General features: G+C 36.0%; 1 protein-coding gene across 1 annotated transcript in view; it reads left to right on the forward strand.

The window, feature by feature from the left end:
• PPP1R2 (protein phosphatase 1 regulatory inhibitor subunit 2) overlaps window positions 1-17,597 on the forward strand; it is a 30,401-nt gene extending 12,804 nt beyond the window's left edge. The window contains exons 2-6 of the mRNA XM_059163092.1: window positions 507-614; window positions 4,035-4,112; window positions 4,745-4,839; window positions 11,218-11,385; window positions 14,783-17,597. Coding sequence (XP_059019075.1) covers window positions 507-614; window positions 4,035-4,112; window positions 4,745-4,839; window positions 11,218-11,385; window positions 14,783-14,829 — 496 coding nt within the window. The 3' untranslated portion in view covers window positions 14,830-17,597. The remainder of the gene's footprint in view (window positions 1-506; window positions 615-4,034; window positions 4,113-4,744; window positions 4,840-11,217; window positions 11,386-14,782) is intronic.
• Window positions 17,598-18,600: the final 1,003 nt, after the last annotated feature.

Genomic DNA, 18,600 nt, shown 5'->3' on the forward strand with positions numbered 1-18,600 from the left:
GTGCCAGAGGAAAGGATACTCGTGCCCTCACAAAGGGGACCCAGCAGCCTCAGGATCCTCTCATTTTAATAGTCAGTGCCCCAAGCCAGGGGTCTGGAAAATTTCATTGTTTTTTATTAAACTGTTAACGACATATAATAGGTGAAAAATCCTCAACTGCTGAGTTTATACAATGTGTACATTTCAGTTTTTTGCTATTATTACTTGTAAAGGCCAGATGAAGACTAAGCGTGTCATAATATAGTGTCTTGAGTATCTGATGAAGATTCTGAATAGTGTGTTTTTAATATGTGGGCACTAAGTATACTATAAAATATTTATTTTATTGTAATTACTTACGGTTTTTACCCTACATTAGTTTCTATTCCAAGAAAGTATATGTAAAAATAGAAGCTGGCAGTCAGATAGAAGTTGAAACGTGGGATTTGGATGTTTGTCAATTTTAGATGTGTAACTTTTTTATCTTTTACTTCACTGAGGAAATTCTTTTTTCTTTTTAATTTTAGTAAAAAATCCCAGAAGTGGGATGAAATGAACATCCTGGCGACATATCATCCAGCAGACAAAGACTATGGTTTGATGAAAATAGATGAACCTAGCACTCCTTACCATAGGTAATGTTTTGTTGATTCGTTCCTTTTTTACTTCCTTTTTGCATTCTATATGAGCTTCTGGATAACAGCTGATTTAAGTATCTGTTTGATTTTATAGTAGTTATTAGAGCACAAGTCAATAACCCAACTGCATATTTGTATATAATAGTATAAGTAATATATCACTTTATTTTATTTTTTTAAAGATTTTATTTATTTGTGAGAGCGAGCATGCATACACACAAGCAGGGGGAGCAGCAGGCAGAGGGAGAAGCAGACTCCTCGCTGAGCCAGGAGCCTGATGCAGAACTCGATCTCCGATCCCTGGGATCGTGATCAGTGCCAAAGGCAAATCCTTAACCACTGAGCAACCCAGGCGTCCCAGTAACAAGTAACTTTAAAAACTTGGGGATCTAGGGGTACCTGGGTAGCTCTGTTGGTTAAGCATCTCTTGATTTAGGCTCAGGTCGTGATCTCAGGGTCATGAGATCAGGCTCCACACTGGGCATGGAACCTGCATAAGAGTCTCTCTTCCTCACTCTGCCCCTCCCCACCTCCCCTTAAGGAAAAATTGAGAGTCCATTTTTTTTTTTTTAAGATTTTATTTATTTTTTTGACAGATCGAGATCACAAGTAGGCAGAGAGACAGGCAGAGAGAGAGGAAGGGAAGCAGGCTCCCCGCTGAGCAGAGAGCCCGATGCAGGGCTCGATCCTAGGACCCAGGATCATGACCTGACCTGAAGGCAGAGGCTTAACCCACTGAGCCACCCAGGTGCCCCGAGAATCCATTTTGTACATTATAATTGTAGTAACTGTTTATTTGCTGTAACTCAGTGATCCCTAGCCACTAATGCTACACACAGATTAATGACTTTTGCATTCCTTAAAATAATCTATTTATAAAAAGGAAGATGAGGGTTGGGCTTATTTCCTTTCTAAGTAGAAACTGGGAGCTTATTCAATCTTTGCAGAAAGGGATGACTTCAGCTTTTTTAAACCCATTCAAAGACAAGTGGTCATTACTATTGTTACATGTCCTTATTTTTATTTTTTTTTTATTTTTTTTTATTTTTTTTTTAAAGATTTTATTTATTTACTTGAGAGAGAGACAGTGAGAGAGAGCATGAACGAGGAGAAGGTCAGAGAGAGAAGCAGACTCCCCATGGAGCTGGGAGCCCGATGCGGGACTCGATCCCGGGACTCCAGGATCATGACCTGAGCCGAAGGCAGTCGTCCAACCAACTGAGCCACCCAGGCGTCCCCATGTCCTTATTTTTAAACTTATGTAATATTATAGTTCAGATAATTACATTGTGATTATTGGCAGCTTTTGCCTTCCAAAATATTTTAAATGAATTATAAAATTATAGTGTGTGGCAGTAATTAGTATGAAGACAAAAATAATGTACCAGGAAGCATTATGAGAAGATAGAGATTCTAAATAATAGAAATACCTAATTCAGACTGTGCCTTAATTTGTATTGAAAAAGATTTCCAGGAATGAAATATTTGGTCTATGAAGGAAGGTAACATAAATCCAGGAGTTACTGTTAAAATAGACTTAAGGAAGTCTGTATTTCAAATCAGTGAATAAAAACTTTGGAAAGTAAGTTGAGATAACTTACACCTTGTTGATAGCAAAAACAGTAAAAACAAGGATAAGTATGAAGATTTTGACAAAGGTAGAAATAATGAAATAGGTACAGGTGCCAAAACTCGGAACACTAAGGCTTGAGGGAAGAAATGGAAATAAGATTTATGAAAAGCTTATACCCTTATTTTTCTCCTAATTACAAGAATGGTTTTTGTTGTTGTTTTTACTTTTTTAAAAAAACTTATTTGTCAGACAGGCACAGCGAGAGAGGGAACACAAGCAGTGGTAGTGAGAGAGGGAGAAGCAGGCTTCCCGCAGAGCAAGCAGCCCAGTGTGGGGGCTCGATCCCAGGACTTCAGGACCATGACCTGAGCTAAAGGCAGACGCTTAACGACTGAGCCACCCAGGCCCCCCAAGGATATATTTTAAAACATACCTTAAACCTTTTATTGTGCCAGAAGCCACAGTCAGGGCTTTTTCCCCTTTTCAGTAATGGTGGTAGATAGACATTCCTTCCTTATCTTTTGGTTGGAAATACCTATCTGACAAGAATTAAAATTGAACATAACTGAAAAAGTTGTAGGCATTATTTTTAGATTGTTTATCTTAAATGTGAATGGTATTTATCTGGTACTTTTTTTGCCCCTTTACCTTACCCATATCCTTCCTCTGGGAGTTTCCAAAGTTATTTGGTTCCTAAGTAATTGAAGCTTTATGTATGTACAGGTACATGTTCTCAGCTTTTATCAATTTAGTGCTCAATTTTACCAGTTTCTTTCATGGCCCTTTTTTTAAAGAATTTTGTTTAGTAGAAGAGGATGCTTTTTATAGAAAGATTGTGTTATACTATCTAAGAATTTCACACTGTTAATATACAGAAGTTATTAATGCTTTTATATATACATGTGTATGTATATACACACACATAAATATAATTTGTCCATAAATTTTATAATATAGAGTTGTCTATAAGAGTTCTACAAATTGATAACCTCCCATGGAAAAAATGCATCATCAAAACTATAGCACTTTTTTAACTTGTCTCATCAACTAACTAGGAAGGATATAAATCAGTATTTTTTTTTTTTAATATAGGTGACTTCTGCTTTTATATACCTTTCAGTGGCCTCAGAATTAAATATGCTCATGTTTGCAATTAAGTGGGGAGAAAATTTTATATTAGAGGATAGATTGAAGAAAGCTAATAGCTTTTAAATGCCCTGAATTAGATCTTTAGGATCTAATTATGGTATTTTACCTAGCCTTATGTCTGCATGGATCATTTGTTTCTGTCTTCTTCTAAAACCAGACAGTGGTTTTGGTTTTGTTTTTGTTTTCCTACATATTTGTTCCCTCTCACTGGATGGAATAATTGAAGTTTCTAAATTTTTTATAAATGATACAAGTTCTTAATATTTATTTTCATGGTCACAGTAGTGGTTTTTTAAAGTCATTTGGAGGGTTTTCTTGATTGGTGCTGTATTTTCAAAAACTTGCATGGAATAGAAACAATTGAAATTAAGCCTCCGGGTACTTGGATGGCTCAGTTGGTTAAGCATCTGCCTTTGGCTCAGGTCAGGATCCCGGGGTCCTGGGATCAAGCCCTGTATCAGGCTTTCTGCTCAAAAAGGAGCCTGCTTCTCCCTCTCCCTCTGCTTCTCCCCCTGCTTGTGCTCTCTGTGTCAAATAAATAAAATCTTTTAAAAAATAAAATTAAACCTCAGAACAACAGAGCTATAAATATGTTGATACTATAACTTAATCAATAGAATTATGGTTTTCTACCTTATTTTTCTGCTTGAAAAATTATGGTTTAAGTATTAATTATAATGTGCTTTTCATTCTAGTATGGTAGGTGATGATGAAGATGCACTGAGTGATTCAGAAACCAATGAAGCCTTGACCCCAGATATCTTAGCTAAGAAGTAAGTACTGATGACTATGAAGTATTTTCACTTACACATTTTCACTTGTTTTTAATTGTGCAGAGTTAAAGGCATTCTGCTGTACTTGTACAAATGTAAAAAAGCATAAGCTAAGTTTATTTGGATTTCTCATAGCAACTTTTATAGTCTTGTTTCTAGATTAAAATCAAAGTGTACAGGTAGCAGAAAGAGTACTAGAGCCTGGTACACAGATTCCTTGTGTCAGTCCCCTATGCGTTTGTATTTTTGTTGTTGGTGTTTTTAATATCCTATGTTTTAAAGTAAGATGGTACATCTGGCTGGCTCAGTCAGAAAAGCATGCGACTCTTATTGTTGTGCGTTTGAGCCCCCACATTGGGTCTACACCTAGAGATTACACAAAAATAACTGGGTTCATAAACAAAAACTCTATTTCTTTGCTGTTCATTGATTTCTTTCACCTTCCACTGTTCTTATTGCTTACTGGTTTCTATGCTCATTCCCACTTTCTTGCTTTTTATTTTCCTCATCAGGTTATAGCTGGCATAGTAATGATCTTTAAATGTTTTTATAAGGCTCAAGAGTTGAATGAATGAGACACTCAATAAAAGAATATCACAGTGTTGATTTCTTTGTAAATGACTGTTGTGTAGATTAGCTGCTGCTGAAGGCTCAGAGCCAAAGTATCGGGTTCATGAACAAGCAAGCAGTGAAGATGAGGATAGTGACCTCTCACCTGAAGAACAAGGTAGTTGATTTCCTTTACTGCTTTCAGCACTGTGCTAATAATTTTTGCTTAAATAAATTCATTATTTGAAGGTTTTCAAGTGGTTTTCCTTTTAGGAAAATGGATGGTGGGAGGTTAGGGAGCAACATATTTATAATTCAGATTCTACTTACATGGGTTTAGTGGATAACAGTTTCCCTCCCCCTGCACACACATACCACCTTCCTTGATTTCAAGAATTTGGGAAAGTATTACCATTTTTTAAGTAATTATAGTTTCTTTCTTTGTACTTTTTTCTTTTTTACTGTTTGATACAGAGTAGATGCTCAGTAAATAGTAATGCTTTTGGTGTCAGTGAGTGTTTGGATGATCTTAAAATGGATAGTGGTAAGAGCTAATTTACCAATTGCTTGTGCTTTTTCTGTTTTAAAACAGTAGTGAAACTTACCAGATGAACCAAGATGGTCAGATGTAGAGTGATCTTTTTTAGGTTCCATTGAATCAAAAAAAGAACAGTAATGTCATATGCAAGAAGATAAAAGAGCCTTCTCAACAGGGTTTGAAGAGGCTCTTGTAGTCCATACAGTACACAAACAGTTATATTGCTACTTACTCATGGTTTTTGTTATTTCAAGTAAGAATGGTTATCTGTGGAGATAAGAAGAAAAGGAAGGTATTTTATCTTGTTACTTTTTACACTCTTTGAACCATGTGAATGTACAGTCTTTTCAAGAATTAAAATTGTTTATATAGTTTTTTAAAACTAGTTTTAAAAGGAAAAACCAAGTGTAGGTATAGGAAAAAAGATGCAAGAAAAACAGAAACACACCTTCACAAAAAAGAAAAAGAGTTAGTGGTGTACTTGAAGCCTTGAAATGTGGATGTTTAAGAAGTTCAGAAATTTCATCTGGATTCTGAATATTTGCTAGTTAATGGTCAGAATCTTTGTCAGGTGTAGCTCCTAAGGTATAATTTGCTACTTCTGTCATCTTCAGAATATAGTTTATTCAACAAATTGTGATGGTCTGAGCCTAATTGTTGTATGAGACAAAAAAAAGTACATGTAGCCTAATCCCAAGTTACGTTGTAGGTCTTATCTCCTCAGTGACTTCCTAACTTATCCAAAAATAAATTACAAAGACCCTTGAAAATTGTTTTAAATATAAGTTGTTTCTGGAGCTGGTTTCCTCATTATTCTCTTAAAAACATGATCTATTAAGAACAGGAATTTGTTATTAGCCTATATTGTCAGTTTTCATTGAAGGATTTTTTTTTTTCCGCCCTCAGATTGTAGTTCCGTGAATTAGCCAGCAGGGGGAACAATTTGGTTACATGTTCAAAAGTTCAAGTCCTTCTAGTAGAGTTACTGACTCCTATGGGTGTTTATTGCTTTTATTTTATTTTTTTAAAATATTTTTATTTATTTATTTGACAGAAATCACAAGTAGGCAGAGAGGCAGGCAGAGAGAGAGGAGGAAGCAGGCTCCCTGCGGAGCAGAGAGCCTGATGTGAGGTTCCATCCCAGGACTTTGGGATCATGACCTGAGCCGAAGGCAGAGACTTTAACCCACTGAGCCACCCAGGCGCCCCTATTTATTGCTTTTAAACAAACAAAAAAAATACATATCTGAAAGTCCTTATTTATTGATAGAAATTCTTGGAAAAAATTATATCTTGTAACTTTTATAGTATAACAATTAAGATATTGGCTATGGAGTCAGACATACCAGTTTGTACTCCAGGTATGTCAGGTGTCTAATTTGTAATTTCGCTGAGCCTCAGTTTCTTCATTTCAAATTGGGATCTATAAAAATATTCAGAGGTATTGTGAGTACTAAATGATATAAAGAATTTAAATCACTTAACTCTGATTCTGTCATATTATATGTATTCAGTAAATAATAACTTTTAATGACTTAAATAATTGGTGTATTCTCCATTATTTTATAAAATAGTAAAAAAAAAAGTATAAAAAAGGGAATTTGCTTGTGAAGTTCACATGGAGAGTTGATTATTGTTAGAACTAGGCCCAAAATCTTAACATCCTTGAGCTCTTCTTAGTATGTTGCTCTATCATACACGGATTACAGGTAAAATGAATATAAATAGTTAAAGAAGATTGAGAACACTTGTATTAGCCTCTTTCTACAAAATGAATATATTGTGTACTTTAAACTTATATAAAGCATTTTGAGTATTCTAAAATTAGAAAGTATAACAAAACCAAGTTCAGCATCTCTTAGGATTAAAAAGAAATAATTTTCTTAGACTGTAAATATTATTCACCAGAGAGAAATACTATAATAATCAACTTCTAGGAATAAAAAACTGTAAATTAAAACAGCATCATGGGGGCACCTTGGTGATTCAGTTGGTTTAGCAGCTGACTCTTGATCTCAGCTCAGGTCTTGATCTCAGGGTTGTCAGTTCAACCCCTGCTTTGGGCTCCAGACTCAGGGTGGAGCCTACATACATACATACATACATATATACATACATATATAGTACCTACATAGTACATAGTACATAAATAAATACATAGCATCATGGTCTCTTTCCTTTCAGATCAACAAAAGTTAAAAAAAATGAGTTTCTTTGGGTATAAATATGGAGAAATAAGTTATTTATGTACTATTGGTGGGCATGAAAATAGTTTGGCTTTTCTGGAAAGCAGTATGGCAAATATGAGCCAGAAGTTTTAAAAGAAAGTGATACCCTTTGATCTAGCAATTCAGTTTCCCAGAGTCTATTCCAATGTTTTGTAAACATTATTGACTAAGTCCTACATGTTATATATGTATGCATAAATTATAAAAAGAAAAATTTCACAAAACAGTACTCACCTTTATTATGTGTAATGCATTCTAGTTTATTTTGTTTTATTTCATTTTTTAAACATACCCATTAAAGGGGGTGCCTTGGTGGCTCAGTGGGTTAAAGCCTCTGCCTTCGACTCAGGTCATGGTCTCAGGGTCCTGGGATGGAGCCTCGCATTGGGCTCTCTGCTCAGCGGGGAAGACCTCCCCCCTCTCTGCCTGCCTCTCTGCCTCCTTGTGATCTCTCTTTCTCTCTGTCAAATAAATAAAATATATTTTTTAAATACCCATTAAAGAATCCTCATACACAATTTGAAAAAACACTGGTTTATATTGAGAAAATAAAAGAAACAAAGCACAGAATGTATGTGTATAAAAACATGAAAATACATGGAGATTAGAAATTTTTCCCCAAGAATAGAGGATTAAATAGTCACTCAATACCTTATAACCATTTAAAAATTATATAAATCTGCTATGTACATGGTGGAATTTTTTACTATATCTTCATATACCTAATTGTCTAAACTCTGAATCATTTTAGCATGAAAGAAAGGGTCATATTGTACTTCCTCAGATGGTGGGCATAAACTGAACCTTGCCTGGGTGAACATAATGGAAATTGTAACTATATAGTAAGTGAAAAAACATCATATAGAAAAATATAGGAGTTATTTTTAGAAAATTTTCTAGAAAAAAGTATAAAATCATAAAATATTAATGGTTAGGTGCCTGGGTGGCTCAGTGGGTTAAAGCCTCTGCCTTCGGCTCAGGTCATGATCCCAGGGTCCTGGGAGTGAGCCCCAACATCAGGCTCTCTGCTTAGCAGGGAGCCTGCTTCCCTTCCCCTCTCTCTGTGCTGCCTGCCTCTCTGCCTACTTGTGATCTCTGTCTGTCAAATAAATAAAAATAAAATCTTTAAAAAATATATTAATGGTTAATTTCTGAGTGAGTATTGCAGTACTGGAGGCAATCAGAACCATTTTTTAAAATTAATTATTGAAATACGATTCATGTTACATTGGTTTTCAGATGTACAATGTATTGATCAAACAGTTTTGTACATTATTCAGTGTTTATCATATGTATAGTCCCCATCTGTCACCAAATAATGAACAGTGTTATTACAGTATTATTGACTGTCCTCCCTAAGTTGTACTTTACATTTCCATGACTTATTTATTTGGTCACTGGAAGTTTGTAAAACCTTTTTTTTTTTTTTAAAGATTTCTATTTGTTTGCCAGAGAGAGAGAGAGAGTACACACAAGCAGGCAGAGGCAGCAAGAGAAGCAGGCTCCCTGCCGAGCAAGGAGCCTGATGTGGGACTCAATCCCAGGACCCTGGGATCATGACCTGAGCCGAAGGCAGCAGCATAACCAACTGAGCCACCCAGGCATCCCATGTAAAACCATTTTTTTGTTTGTTTTTTAACATTGGTTTTTGCATCATTTGAATACTTGAAAGGCATCACTAAAAATTAAATCATGAGGATTTGGTCTTTTTATTGCCCTCTTTTTTTCAATTTTACTTCCCTCTACCATATGGTATTCTCAAACAGTAAGACAAATCACAAAAGTAATTCATAAGTAGAGAAGAAGAAAGATGCCTGGCAAGATCTTGGTCATTTGAAACAAATGTTTATGGAATACTGAGTTGGTGGTCTCAGAACTTTCCTTTTCCCAACCCAAATGGAGGCTGAAAAGAACGATAAATGCCTGCTTTTGAAACAAATTTAAGTGAAAGTCATCTGTGAGTATAGATGGTTATAAAAACTGAGAGGGAATTAAAGGAGATTCAGAAAGTACTTTGAATAGCCTTTTGCAGAGATTTCTCTATGCTTTTTGCATTAAAATACTTTCATGAATATAATAAAACTATGATAAATGAATTTTAATGCTCTTGTTTGACAAAATAAACAGGTGGCAATTTTATGTCATCCCCTTTTATTTACCAGTCTATAACTATTTCTACAGAAATAATCCGTCTTTAAATGCTGTTAATAAAATATGATCAGTTATGTTGATTTGCTCCTGACCTGTGTTTCTGTGGTGAACACTATAAATGAAAGAATAATCTAGGATTACTTCACTGTGCCTTATAACCGCTTTTTCTTAAAATTACTCTGGGAATGAGGTTACATTTTAACTAGCAGTGTTTAAAATCACTGCAGTTTCTTCATGGATAATGAGAATTTTTATTTATTTGCTACTAAGAATTATTTTTTTGAAGACTTTATTTATTTGAGAGCAAGAGTATGAGTAGCAGGGAGAGGTAGGGGGAGAAGCAGGCTCCTGGCTGAGCAGGGAGCCCCATGAGGGACTCGATCCCAAGACCCTGGGATCATGATCTGGGCCAAAGGCAGAGATATTCAAGTGCCTGAGCCACCCAGGCACCCTGCTAAAAAGAATTTTTCAGGGAATTTGTAATTAATTATAAAACTGGAAGACTTGAACATACCAAGGTTACCCTACAGTTCATTGACTCAAAGTTAAGCATGCTAATTGTTGTCTTATTTTCTGTGTGTATGTATACACATGCATGCAGACTTTTTAAATGACATACACGTGGTGTACGTAGCTTGTTTTTCTCCCTTGTTTAAAAAAAAAAAAAAAAAGCTTTTTTACACTTTATAACCAAATGTAGCTCATTTTCAACTCTTTCTGGAGATTTTTCTTACGTCCTATTTTCCTAGTAAGATGTATTTGAACCGGGTGCCTGGGTGGCTCGGTGGGTTAAGCCGCTGCCTTCGGCTCGGGTCATGATCTCAGGGTTCTGGGATCGAGTCCCGCATCGGGCTCTCTGCTCAGCGGGGAGCCTGCTTCCCTCTCTCTCTCTCTGCCTGCCTCTCTGTCTACTGTGATCTCTCTCTGTCAAATAGATAAATAAAATCTTTTAAAAAAAAAATTAAAAAAAAAAAAAGATGTATTTGAACCATCTAAAAGCAGAGGTGTGCAGATTTTCTGTAAAAGGCCAGATTTAGGTTTTTATGTAAAAAAAAAAAAAACTAAACTAAATATTTTAGGTCTTATGGCCCATGTCGTCTTGATTGCACCTACTCAACTCTGCTATAAGCATTATAGAACCAAATGAGCACAATCATGTTCCAATAAGGTTTTTTTATTATTATTATTTATTATTTTTAAAATTTATTTGGCAGACAGAGTTCACAAGTAGACAGAGAGGCAGGCAGAGAGAGAGGGGAAGCAGACTCCCTGCCAAGCAGAGAGCCCGATGCGGGGCTTGATCCCAGGACCCAAAGATCATGACCTGAGCCAAAGGCAGAGGTTTAACACACTGAGCCACCCAGATCCCCCGAAGTTTTTTTTTTTTTTTTTATTAAAGATTTTACTTATTTGAGAGAGCGTGCACACGAGGAGAGGGGAGGGGCTGAGGGAAACTTCCCACTGAACAGAGAGCCCTACCCTGGATCCCAGGACCTGAGCTGAAGCAGATGCTTAACTGCTTAACTGATTGAGCCCCCCAGGACACCCCCAATAATAGTTTATTTACCAAACAGAGCAGGCTTTATTTTCCTAATCTTTGAGTTAAAGACTTCCTAAGCCTACTTTTTATATCTTATAGAAAAAAAGCGACAGTTTGAAATGAAAAGGAAGCTTCACTACAATGAAGGACTGAATATTAAATTAGCTAGACAATTAATTTCAAAAGACCTACATGATGATGAGGAAGATGAAGAAATGTCAGAGACTGCAGCTGAAGAAAGCATGAACACGGAAGAGTTAAATCAAGGTTAGATGTTTCTGAGATTTTCATGGAGACTCTTGTAGTTCTTTGTGCCTAAATAACATATTTTATTTTGCTTTACATGTTTGGAGAAGCTCAGAAAATTTTCTTGAAATTCACTTAAATTTATTATGCCAAACTTTCTAAAATCTCAGCCCCTGTGGCCAATATCAAAATAAAGTTTTTATTCCCAAAGTTGTTTTGATTTAAGACTATATGTATATGGGGGTTTTGTTTACTTAGCTTAAGCAGTGATGTTTGTCTTCACATTAAGCTGTATTTTGTTTTTGATGTTTCAGATTATATTCTATCTGTCACACCAATCTAAATTAAGGTTTAAACTTTCTAAAAGAAGCACGCTTTTAATTTGGAAGATTTGTTCTTAACATCCTTTCAAGTAGAGTATGTCATATCTTTCTGATGTTGACTCTTTTGACTACTGGATTGACAAAAATGCTTGTCTGATTTTTGTTTTTAAGTCTTGGACAGTCAGCCCTTGCAACCTGCCAACTGTTAATCCATCATAGTTAATAGAGTTTATTTTTTTAATTAAATTCTGGTATTTAATGAAGATGAATCTTTTGTACTGCTAATGCAGATTTTGTGCCCATTTCCCTTTGTACTTGAAAACTAATGCTTTGTACTTGAAAGCTGGAGATGTAACTTTATTTGTTGTGCCTCGGATGGTTAAGTCTTAAGAAAGTAAATCACTATATATATATATATATATATTATTGTTTTGGTGTGCATATATGAAGTGTGAAGGATTCTGTGATAGAACCTAATGACTGTCTCATTTAATACCCTAATTATAATATTTTTTATTCCCTATTAAGCTTTTGCCTTTTGTTTCGTATAGCATTTCACTTCCATTTTATTCACCATGGTTTTTTTGTTTTTTGTTTTTTGTTTTTTTTAGCTTATATTTAACCGAACAAACTTCATTTTAAGTAATTAGTGTTACATGTCTCCCTCTTCCTCTTTTAAAGTTTATTATCCATTTTTAGGTGATATTTATCTATATCTTGGTGATTTATTTTAATGTATTCAAAGTGAATGTTTTTTTGGTTATAACTTTTCATCAGTTTCTCCACAGACTTTTTTTTTAAGGTTTTATTCACTTGACAGAGTGACAGAGACACCAGGAGAGAGGGAACACAAGCAGGGGGAGTGGGAGAAGGAGAAGCAGCCTTCCCACTGAGTAGGGAGCCCGAGGCAGGGCTTGATCCCAGGACCCTGGAATCACAACCTGAGCCAGAGACAGACACTTAACAACTGAGCCACCCTGGCGCTCCTGCTCAGACTTTTAATACCAGTTCTTGGTGACTCTGGCAGAGCACAAGGAATGTCCTTCATTTGCTGCAAATTTGCATCAGTAACACTGTGTCAGAGATTAAAAGGATTTTTTTTTTTTTTTAAAGATTTTATTTATTTATTTGACAGAGAGAAATTACAAGTACACTGAGAGGCAGGCAGAGAGAGAGAGAAGGAAGCAGGCTCCCTGCTGAGCAGAGAGCCCGATGCGGGACTCGATCCCAGGACCCTGAGATCATGACCTGAGCCGAAGGCAGCGGCTTAACCCACTGAGCCACCCAGGCGCCCCAAGGATTTTTTTTTTTTAAGATTTATTTGTTTACTGAGGGGGTGGGGAGAGGCAGAGGAGGAGAGTCTTTTTTTTTTTTTCCCCAGTGTTCCAAGATTCATTGTTTATGCACCACACCCAGTGCTCCATGCAATACATGCCCTCCTTAGTACCCACCACCAAGCTCACCTAATCCCTACCCCCCTCCCCTCCAAAACCCTGTTTGTTTCTCAGAGTCCACAGTCTCTCAAAGTTTGTCTCCCCCTCCAATTTCCCCCAGTTCACTTTTCCTTTTCTTCGTGTTATTCCTTTTGCTCCACAAGTAAGCGAAACCATATTATAATTGACTCTCTCTGCTTGACTTATTTCACTCAGTATAATCTCCTCCACTCCCATTTATGTTGATAAAAAAGTTGGGTATTCATCCTTTCTCATGGAGGCATAATATTCCATTGTATATATAGACCATATCTTCTTTATCCATTCATCATGGCTCTTTCCACAGTTTGTCGATTGTGGCCATTGCTGCTTTGAAGATTGGGGTACAGATGGCCCTTCTCACTACCTCTGTATCTCTGGGGTAAATACCCAGTAGAGCAATTGCAAGGTCATAGGGTAGCTCTAATTTTAATCTCTTAAGGAATCTCCACACTGTTTTTTAAAGTGGTTGCACCAACTTGCATTCCCACCAACGGTGTAAGAGGGTTAGATGGGGAGAGAGTCTTAAGCAGACTCTGCTCTGAGGGTGGACCCAATGTAGGACTTGATCTCATGACCCTAAGATCATGGCCTGAGCTGAAACCAAGAGTTGAACACCTAACTAATTGTACCACCCAGGTGCCATGGAGTTCTTTTTCTTTAAGTCATGGCTTTTGAAAAATAATTCTTGTCATTTGTCTGTAATTGCTGGTAAGGTATTAGATTTCACACATTTAGTACATAAATAAATTTTTTTCTTTTAAATATAATAAATGAGGGGCGCCTGGGGGGCTCAGTGGGTTAAAACCTCTGCCTTCGGCTCAGGTCATGATCTCAGGGTCCTAGGATCATCCAGCCCCGCATCGGGCTCTCTGCTCGGTGGGGAGTCTGCTTCCCCCTACCCCTCTCTCTCTCTGCCTACTTGTGATCTCTGTCAAATAAATAACAAAATATTTATAAATAAATAAATAAATGATTAAAATTTGTGTTAGCTCAGTGCCTGTTTTTTCTTCTTTGGAGTACTTTTTACACAGGAGTATATCTTATTTAGCATCAATTCCACAAGGATAGAAAAAACTCTGTAATCAGACTTAGGGAAGTCAATTCCTTATTTGTATTCTACTCTTTTTGAGCCCTTAAAAAAAAAAATTAACAGCTTTTAAAATCTCCAGGTTCTCAATAGCCCACTACTTATGAACATTGTCATTCTCCTCCTCTCCCCAACCTCTGCTGATCCTCATCTGTTTTATTGCTGTTTTTGTAAAAAGAAAAGTAGCGTGTTTAGATACTAAGGAAATAATTTTCTTGTTTTGAGATCTTTTAATAACTTTGGATATTTGAGTTGTCTTATCTGCTACTTGTGATTTATTCACAGAAATATTTAATCTGAAACCTTTTGTCCCAATACCAAGTAGATACTCTTGTTTTGGTCTTTAGAATATTTAGGAGGTATACTAATTCTTTTATGTTAGACTAATCAGCCTACATCATATATACCTTATTTGTTTTTTAGGTTTTTATATTTATTATCCATGGCAGTAAAAGGGGAATTTAGCTCAGGTAGTTCCAAGGTTGGCAATACACAATAAATTACATTGACTTGTTTTCCTTTTATTTTTGCAGGATCTACTACAAGTGACCAACTGCAAAACAAATCACAGAGTTCATAGAAAAGATTTGTTCAGCACTGTAATTGTCAGATACAGACCCTGTTCCTATAATACACTGCTTCTTGTTCTCAACAATTCATGACTTAAGTACCAAAATGCGTACCAGTTATTATATATTGCCAAGAATTAAATGACTTTCAAGACTAATTAGACTGAAAATGCCTAATTGATACATATATTCTTGTGCCTAGTACCACAAATATAGCATAATGTCATCAGTCCAAAACTACATTACTTTTGTAAGAACACTGGTTAATTTGTATATTATATAGCTTTTTATGCTTTAGAAGTTAAAATAATATCTTTTGGGGGATCTAATTTATTTTCTTCACTTCTAGATGTGATAGCTCTTATAAAAAGTGGTTTTTTTTTTTTAATCATAATCCAGTTGAAATAGCAGATTATATAAGCTGGTAATATTCAGTCTGAACAGTATTTTAACATGTGTCTTCAACTTGATTTGTTTGTTTAATTGAAAAGGATCATAAGAGTAACTTGGCATTTTCTGGCCTACTATCTCTAAAATTCCCCTTGAGTTTCTTTATGTTTACAAGGACAGGATTGATTTTTTCCTCATCAAAACTAGCTTTTTTCACAAATAAATTACCGGGTTAAACTTGCAGTAACATCTGCTCTGTTTTTTGTACACTCAATGGGCAGACTTTCAGATCAGTTTTTTAAACAAATACAATTCTGATACAGTCTCAACATTCCCTTTATATACCTGTCTTAACCTCCTGCCTTTGTTTCTTTCTTCTTTCCACATATACACACACAGCTCTTTACCTTTATAAACTGTAATAAAGATGGTCATGGAATTAGGAACTCTTCTTTCTCTCACATATTCTATCATTTGCTGCTACAATGAAATGTTTGACTATCAATGCCTATTAGTTCTTCTAATGTATGGAGAAAGTTGAACAGCAGCCATACTATAGACAGAAAATACAATTCAGCTGTGGAATTTCTACACCTCTCTGATTTGCAGCTTGCTAATTAAATTGCTATAATTAGTTTATTGTTTGACTTGATTAGACCTTAGAAAACAGCTAGCAGGTTTTTTTGCATGATGAGAGAATTGTGTGTAACCGGTGATATGATAGTTCCTGAATGTACAGATAGAATAATCCTGAACACTTTCTAATTTAAAAACTTTAAATAGTCCCTGCTTTAAGGGAATATGATAATGTATACTACAAATGTGCTTTATTCTTCTAACACAGTAAGATCTGGATTTTTTTCCTGAAATGAAGTGCAGTTCCTGTGTTAGTTTAGTGATAGTTTCATTTCTAGTCAATTATTTGTATCTTAATTTTTTTGTCAGTACCAAAAGAATTCATTATATGAACAGACTTTTAAAATAATTTCTGTATATTGTATATATGAAATGGCTTTTATTGAACAGCTTATCTTCCACTTGCAAGTTTATGAAAATACCAATATGTCAAAATAAATAAAAAGTGGGGGAATTCTTTGCTGTTAGAAGAATGTGCTTTTTATTTTGAATGACTTTTTTTTTTTAAAAAAACAGGATCCAGTCAGAGTACTTCTAAACTGTATAGTATTCTGACTGAAACTTACTAGCTCATTATGTCTCTGATTTATAAACAAAATAGTGTTTGTGTCTGCTTTTTGCTTTCTGAATTTAGAATGTTGAAGTATTCTTCCTGGTTTAAATCCACTTTGGGGAATTTAAGTTGATACATATGTATTCATATGTTCATGCACATGGACTTCTGTTCTTGGTGTTCTCATTTTGAGCTCTAAGAAAGTATGCATGTACTCTGTAGAAATAGCTGCTGTATAGTGAAGAAAAGGTAAGACCTTTAACAACTGATTTGTTTTGCTGTTTTCTACAAACTCAAAGGCAAACACTCATTTCTGGTTTCAGGAAGTACATAATTATATCAGAGGAGTAAGATGTAAAAACTGACATGCTCAGTAGAATTTTAGGTAGTCTTATGTAATTGAGTAAAACCATTTTCGTGTCATGAATTCCTCACTGACATGTTATTGGACTGTATAAAAAAATGAATATAATTCAAGTTAGATCTTCCTTTGGAGAAAGTTGTCAGTGTTCAGTTCTAGCCATGATGGGTTTTTAGTTAGCATCACTTCTTAGTTTTTTTAGTATCTTTTTTTGTTTGTTCATTTTTCAGTCTGAAATTGAGCAATGATGCTCTTTAAAATCTGAGACATAATGGTATGAAAGATTGTTAAAATATTAATAACTTTAAATTGAATATTGAAGGAAAGTGCCATTTTCTCCAAATATTCATAATTTTTTCCCCTTTAGTTAAGTAAACACATTATAAGAAACTATAGCAGTATGACAGTTTTCTTCCCGTGGGTTTTATTTTATTGTTACCCACCTGTCTTAGGCCCATGTTCTGTTTACCACGTGTTCTGGATACCATGAGAGGTTCTTGGACTATATTGTGCAAACTAATTGTTTTGTTATAGGTAACAAGAACCACCATTTCTTGAAAACTATTACTTGTTCTTGCCCATCATTGTGCTCAGTCTTTATTATCTGATCCTCAGAACAATCACACAAAGCAAATATTCTTAGTAATACTTTGTAGGAAGGAAAAAGCTCTTGGCCAAGTTATTCAGTCTCTCATAAATATTCAGTCTCTCACAAATGCTAAATGACAGGATTCAAATCCAGACCAACTAACTATGTTTTTTATTCATGCTTTTTTAGATACATAAAATTCCTTAGAAGTTGCACCTTACAAATAAACTTTATTTGGATTATTGATAAACATTGTGTGCTTGTAGGAATATTTTTCATGTGTTTGAGTTTTTATTTCTTGTTTTAAACTGAAAACTTGGTGGGACACCTGGGTGGCTCAGTCGGTTAAGCATCTGCCTTTGATTTGGCTCAGGTCATGATCCCAGGGTTCTGGGATCAAGCTCCACATCTGGCTCGCTGCTCCGCAGGGTGCCCACTTCTCCCTCTCCTACTCCCTCTGCTGTGTTCCTTCTCTTGCTCTCCCTCTGTCAAATAAATAAATAAAAATCTTTAAAAAAGAAAAAAGGAAAAGGGAGGGCTTGGGGCACCTGAGTGGCCCAGTGGGTTAAACCTCTGCCTTTGGCTCAGGTCATGATCCCCGAGTCCTGGGATTCAGCCCCGCATCAGGCTCCCTGCTGAGTGGGGAGCATGGTTCTCCCTTTGCCCCTCACTCTGCTCATGTTCTCTCTCTCTCTCAAATAAATAAAATCTTTTAAGAAACCGTAATTGTTGGGGCGCCTGGGTAGCTCAGTGGGTTAAAGCCTCTGCCTTCTGCTTGGTCCGAAGGATCCCAGGGTCCTGGGATCGAGCCCCACATCAGGCTCTCTGCTCAGCGGGGAGCCTGTTTCCCCCTCTCTCTGCCTGCTGCTCTGCCTACTTGTGATCTCTCTCTCAAATAAATAAATAAAATCCTTAAAAAAAAAAAAAAAAAAAAGGTAAGGCTTGGTAGCTGTAAGTGCACAGTATCTGTAGGTGGTATATAATTTGTTAAAATAAGACTTCAGTTTTTTGCTGACTTATGGGATGCCTGGGTGGCCCAGTGGTTAATCATCTGTCTTTGGCTTAGGTCATGATCCCAGGGTCTTGGGATTGAGTCCTGCATCGGGCTTCTTTTTTTTTTTTTTTTTTTTTTTTTCAAAGATTTTATTTATTTATTTGACAGAGAGAAATCACAAGTACATGGAGAGGCAGGCAGAGAGAGAGAGGGAAGCAGGCTCTCCGCTGAGCAGAGAGCCCGATGCGGGACTCGATCC

The sequence above is a fragment of the Mustela lutreola genome, chromosome 2, assembly GCF_030435805.1.
Source record: "Mustela lutreola isolate mMusLut2 chromosome 2, mMusLut2.pri, whole genome shotgun sequence".
In the NCBI taxonomy this organism is placed as follows: domain Eukaryota; kingdom Metazoa; phylum Chordata; class Mammalia; order Carnivora; family Mustelidae; genus Mustela; species Mustela lutreola.